At 36.7% G+C, this 6,000-nt stretch overlaps 1 protein-coding gene across 1 annotated transcript in view; it reads left to right on the plus strand.

Annotated features, from left to right (window-relative positions):
* The window catches only part of XRCC5 (X-ray repair cross complementing 5), a 50,004-nt gene extending 44,223 nt beyond the window's left edge, over nt 1-5,781 (plus strand). Inside the window, exons 20-21 of the mRNA XM_041473447.1 lie at nt 3,320-3,412; nt 4,213-5,781. Of these exons, the coding sequence (XP_041329381.1) occupies nt 3,320-3,412; nt 4,213-4,227 (108 nt within the window). The 3' untranslated portion in view covers nt 4,228-5,781. The remainder of the gene's footprint in view (nt 1-3,319; nt 3,413-4,212) is intronic.
* Nucleotides 5,782-6,000: the final 219 nt, after the last annotated feature.

Consider the following 6,000-nt stretch of genomic DNA (forward strand, 5'->3'; position numbering starts at 1 on the left):
TAACCACAAAGACCTTGCAGCATACCATTGTCTTCACTGTGAGCTTGTGGTGGCTAAAAAATACTGTGCCTTCATAGGAATGCAGCACAAATAATAGAGTATCAAGGACTGGATTCACACCTGCCAGGCTAAGCTGGAGAAGGCATTTATAGGCTGACTGCAAATTTACATTTCTGTTTACCATCATCCTGCAATCACCATTTATTGCAATACAGGAAACTATTTTGTGACTGAAGGTCATTTTGTGACTGATTGAAGGTCATACAATAGCTATATCTTCCCATTAAACTGGAGAAATATGAGACATTGCATGAAATCAGTTTAGCACCACAGTTCTCTAATATGGCAGTTACCTGAACTTCCAGAGTAATTGGATTGCATCTCTTTGCTAACTAAGCAGTTGGCAATTCCAGATATTGACTGATAAGCATCTCCCCACACACTGTCCAAATCCAAACCCAGAACCGTAATTCCCATTGGCTGTTAAGGGCTCATATGACTTTTTCATTAAGAAACTGCAAGACTGTGTATTCTTGGAGTGAGATCTGCAGGGATAGAATATTTTATCTTGGTATTGTGGGACTGCTATAAAATCTCGTCCTCTCTGGTCCAATTAAACCCTGCCGCAGTTTTCCTGTGTGATACAAAGCCAGCATTTTCCTAGGTCTACAGCAGATTGCAAAAGTGGTTCATTTATTTTCTGTACTGAAGGTGATACCCTTCGCTTAAGGGTTATATTAGATTTTTTCAAATATCTCCCAACAGAGTAAGATGCAAGTTTTCTTCACCTCTGTAGAGGTTATGTGCAAGCCTGTAGGTCATGGGGCTGTCTGTCAGTGTTGTTCTTTGTGACACAAAAGCCCTTTCTCTTATGTGCTGTTTACTAGCTGCTAGTAGTTGCAAGACTGTTTTGTCTGTAAGATTACAGGTTTTATAGGGTTGCTGTCTGCAGGAAAAAGGAAGACTTACCAGGCTGCTTATTAGACAGGTCAGACTTTCCTTTCTCTTTTTGCCTGAGGTAGGTTATGCATGCATATTTTCCTATCACTGAGAAAATTTTTTTTCCCTGTAATAGTGGAGATACTCTTTTTAGAGCATGAGGATGGTAGGTTAAAAGAGCAGGAATGTCAAGTGCTTTTTCTGGTGGCTTTGGGGAAGATAATGGATTTCAGCACAGCTATTATATGTAATTTGCTTTTGCATAAATGTAAAACAGGTTTTCAGAAAAAAAACCCAACTTCAGATATTCAGCATTTGATGGAAACTTCAGGTTTCAATTTACTGCAAATCTTCATTGTACATTTCTCTAGCTTTTAGCTTTCTTTGCATAATTTAGTATGAGAAAGCTGCTTGTAAAAGTTTTGAAAAATGTGCTACTTCCAGAAATACCAATTGACTCTTAATTAAATGTGAAAAAAAGGAAATTGATCTGGCACAAAAAGCCTTTCAGAGCTGACAAATGTCATGAGCTTTTAGTTTCATAGTATGTGCTTTATATTACTACTCGATTAAGAACTCTTCCAACAAAAAAGATAAACAGACATACAGCATCCTGAAATTCTAATTCCTTCTGTCACATTCCCTGCCTTTTCTTTTTCATCAGCTACAGAATCTCTACAATAAGTTAAACTCAGCATGTTAGAACATGAATGTTGTCTGTGCAGTGAGATTTCTGTATTTCTCTTGGATAATGCTGCTTAGCATGTAAGAAAGGTCTGACCTTTGGTCACTGGGACAATGAGGCAGAGGTTGCCCATCCTCTGTCTTTGGTGTTACCCAAACATGATGTATTGGCTTTGCATCCTAGAGGATGAATCAGGTAAGTTAGAGTTCTACCCCATGCTTAAAGCTGTCACTGGGGTTCTAGAGAATGATCAGAATATTTTATTTATTAAAAATAATGCTTAAGCTTTTCACACTACAAATGCATGGTCTCAGAGATTGTTGAGATGTTAATCCCACGGTCTCTTACAACCTCTCTGGCTGATACAATTGAAGTTCCCAGCTGAACAGCAGCTCCCTTTTAGGAGCACAAAAGAGTTATCTAAGCAGGTATTTATAACCTGTTTAATGTGGCTATTTTCTGCTTAGCTGTTCTCTTTCATCATCTGGAGTAATAGTCAAGTTGTTTCTGACTTAAGGATGACAGGACTCCAAGTCTAAAAATGTGGCTTTTCCTCCTTAGCTTCATACCTGTGTTTTCTCGGGGGACAGGGTTGTTTCTGGCTCTGTATACTTGTTCTAGTGCATTTTAATAATAAGAAAAAAAAAATTTATATTAAGGATATTGGTAAAAATGTAGTAACTATGATTTTTAGACAACTGGATGCTTTTTTAATTAAGAGTTAAGTATTGCATTTTTTCCTACCATTTTAGTGTTTTGGGTTTTTTTAGGCTAAGAGAAAATCTGTGAAATAATTTGGAGGTGGTTGTACTCCAGATATTGCCTATGTTTGTTTTCAGTTTTTATAGTATCTGAGCAACTTACCTTTCTCTTCTGTTTATGAATGTCATGCTTTAAGTGAAGGGCATATGGTAAGTTGTATCAGCAGCTACGGCAATGTAATTTTACATAATGAATTTTCCATTTTTGAGACTGGCATTCCAACCATCTTGTATGTTATAGGGGTTTTTTTAAATTCATATCATTGTTCATTTGGTAAATGTTAATTAAATTAAATGGGGAAGCTTATAATTTCAACACAGAACTAGAATGCTGTATGTAGGAAATGTCTCAAAGAAGCCCTTGGTCACTCTCATGTATGTACTCATATCATTGGGGGCATTTTGTTATCTGTCCCTGAGCATTTTGTAGCTACACACAATATTTTTGAAGAACATAAACCTGGTCAAACTGAAATGGATAAAATTTCCATCTAATCCAGAATCCCATCTGACAGTGGATAAAAAGGGATGGTTAGAGAAAAATGCATAGTCCCAGGCTGCAGCTGCTGATGCCTCAAAAACTTCTCATGCCTGAGGTTGTTTCTGTGGGCTTAGTAGACTTCAAATGATTTCTCTTCTATGCATCTTTATCTCCCCCCAAGTCTAGGGAATAGTATTTGCAGCATCCTTGTCACAGGGTGTTCTACAGCCTAACAATGTGTTGTCTCAAGAACTGTATCCTTATGTCTGGTTTTTGACACACTTCACCATAAAATCCTTTAAAAGCAAGTCTTACAAAGTTTTTTGTAGTTTAATATGGTTTTGGATGGTGGAAACCAGAAAACACTTCCTTCCTGGTTTTTAATTTCAGGTGGCTTTGTTTTGATATACAGAAGAGACATTCTGTTAATTTAACATTAAAGAAGGCTCTCAGTTTTGTCAGTATCACATAAATACTTTTGCTCCAAAAGAACAGAAAAATGAAACTCTGCCTCCTACAGATGAAGGTGGTGATGTTGATGATCTGGTGAGTACCATAAAGATGTTGTGTGTAACTAGTACGGTTACTTTAGAATGAAGCTCTAAGTGAAAGGTGCAACAAGGGAGCCAAATGCTTCTTAAAGCAGTAGATATTAGGGTGCATGACTTAGCCAACACTTAAGGAATTGAATCAGAAGAGGCACATGAAATTACTTACTTGCTGTTGTAAAACTTAGCCAGGTGTGTAATTTCATGATGGCAAATACTGTGTGATGTAGTAACACAGGTGTTTACAGGGGTGAAATGTGTCCTCTATTATGCATCAAAAGAGCCAGTGAGCCATTCATTTAACAGTGGATTGGTATAATTTACTATAATAGCATTTTAAAAGGTTTATAGATCTTGAACAGCTAGTTATGTGGGTTAAAGACTAAAAAACATTTTTAAAAAGATGTTTTGATTTTTTGAATTAAACTTCTCTATATAGGCTTGCTGAAATTCAAGGATAGCAGGCTTTTTAATAAATATTTTAGCCATCTTTTACAGGCTGACTCATTACAAATCTGTCTCCAAGGCTCAAGCTGATGGTGTAGATGGTTTTAAAGAAGCTTCGATAACAGACAGATTTCTACATTTGGACTGTACTCTAAAAAATCTAGAAATTGCACAGATGATTGAAGATGAGGTTTGTTTTTGGACCTTATGGAAGATTAGTACTGAATTCTTTGCAATCTATTTATGTTACATGATAAGGATTCCCAAATTTCCTTGGTTTTCTCAGCACTAAACAGATGTAAGAAATAACTTCAACACTGCTTCTTTCAAATCTGTTTCTTCTGTTTGCAGCTGGACATGATGTGACCACTGATACATGGTGACTATAGAAGCAAAGTTTTGGAAGAGATGTCTCTGTGAGATGGGACCAAAAAAGATGCTAATGAGAAGACAGTACATCCATCTTTATTTTCTCAAATGAGAACAGAAATCCCAGGAACGTTTCCAGCTGGTATAAATGGCATCTGACTTTCAAAACTAGAACACAAGATTGAAATTGTCTGAAGTATTTGGGAAGTAATGATACCTTTAAGGCATCTTTTTTTTTTCTTTTTTTTTTCTTTAGAACTGAATTTAGCTTGTCCTTTGTATAGCTTTAAGCTGAACACTACTAAATTTAATGAGAATCTGTTCTGATGCCTGAAATTCTTGTTATATTGCCTGGGAAGGAAAACAGAAATATCACAGCAAGGTTACCAGGTAATACTGAATATTTAGTGGAGGTAACCCTATAGGTTTATTGTTACAGAAGGGGAAAAGTCTGTTATTTTCATGCTTTAAAAAAACCAACCAACCAACTCAAATAAACAAAAAACAAGATAGAGCAAAAAAAGCCCAACAAAGCACCATGAAAACCACCACTTTTGGTGAGGAGGCTTGTGGGAAAAAATTCTAGGCCAGGGACTCAGAAGTTAATAGTTTGAAATACAAACTATTAATACAACAGATTCTAAAGCACATAGCAGAGCCAGGTGTGCTGATTTTGCCACACTGACCCCAGATCTGTAATTACAGTCATCTCTGTACTACAGGTTCTCTATCTGTCAACTCAGCAGCAGCCCAAGGTCTCTGTCCCTTTCTGTTACACATTTTCCTGTTTCATGTGATGGGATTTTTGATTTTTTTTAGACTTCTAACTAGTACCATTACTGTAGATGCTCCTGGTGCTAAAAGGAGAATGAATCAGTTCTGTGTCCATTCCATACACTGCTGAGAGCTGCTAACCCAGAGCAGAATCCCTCAAAGCTGTGCACTGACAGCTGTGATAGGTAAGTGCTAATAGTTAATACTGGTAACCAGGATGGAGTAATGTCTACACAGAGCAATCCAAACTGGTCAAATACTGCTTAGAAAGAGACATTCAAGTCTGGTTACAGAGCTGAAGAGACAGTAAGGACACCTTCACACATGCTTGTCTGTTAGAACCAGATTCATTCCTTTAAAAGCTGTTGTTTCATTATTATAAATGTATAAACAAACTGTGCAAAATGGTATTAAGATCACAAAAAAAGGAAAAATCATGATCTGTAGTTGCAAAATGTTGTGGAATATTTGCACTTTATACTGGCCAACAGCTCCTGTGTGGGAAATAGCAATTGCTTTTTGTCCCTACTTCCTTACACAGCAACCTACTCTCTCCTGTTTTACATCCTGTCCTGACTGAGTTGAAAGCATTTTTCAAATGCAGATGGCAGGGGGCATCTGCAAATGCAGACCTTTGTAGCTTTTGTATCACCAGAAGATATTTTTTTCAACTGTAAATAAGGATTATTTGATCAGTGTTTTAAAGGCCAATATATGGAGTATACTGGCTGGGGGTTTCTTTTACACTTTATTTTTTTTGTTTAATAAAAACATTTTAAAGGTCGGGTTTTGTCTTCAGAGCCATGTTTGTTAAAATCAGGTGACTACTTATGCAGTACCTAAAGGAAACTATCAAAAGCCCCTTTTCTGGGCCTACAATGCAAACATTGAATATCAAAATTCCCTTCACAGAAGCAGAGTATACTTATTCTATTCTTTATGAACTCTAAACTTTGCAACACCCCAGTACAGTAGTTTTTACTATATTGCAGTGAT

The sequence above is a fragment of the Pyrgilauda ruficollis genome, unplaced genomic scaffold, assembly GCF_017590135.1.
Source record: "Pyrgilauda ruficollis isolate IOZ18807 unplaced genomic scaffold, ASM1759013v1 scaffold3, whole genome shotgun sequence".
Classification (NCBI taxonomy): Eukaryota; Metazoa; Chordata; class Aves; order Passeriformes; family Passeridae; genus Pyrgilauda; species Pyrgilauda ruficollis.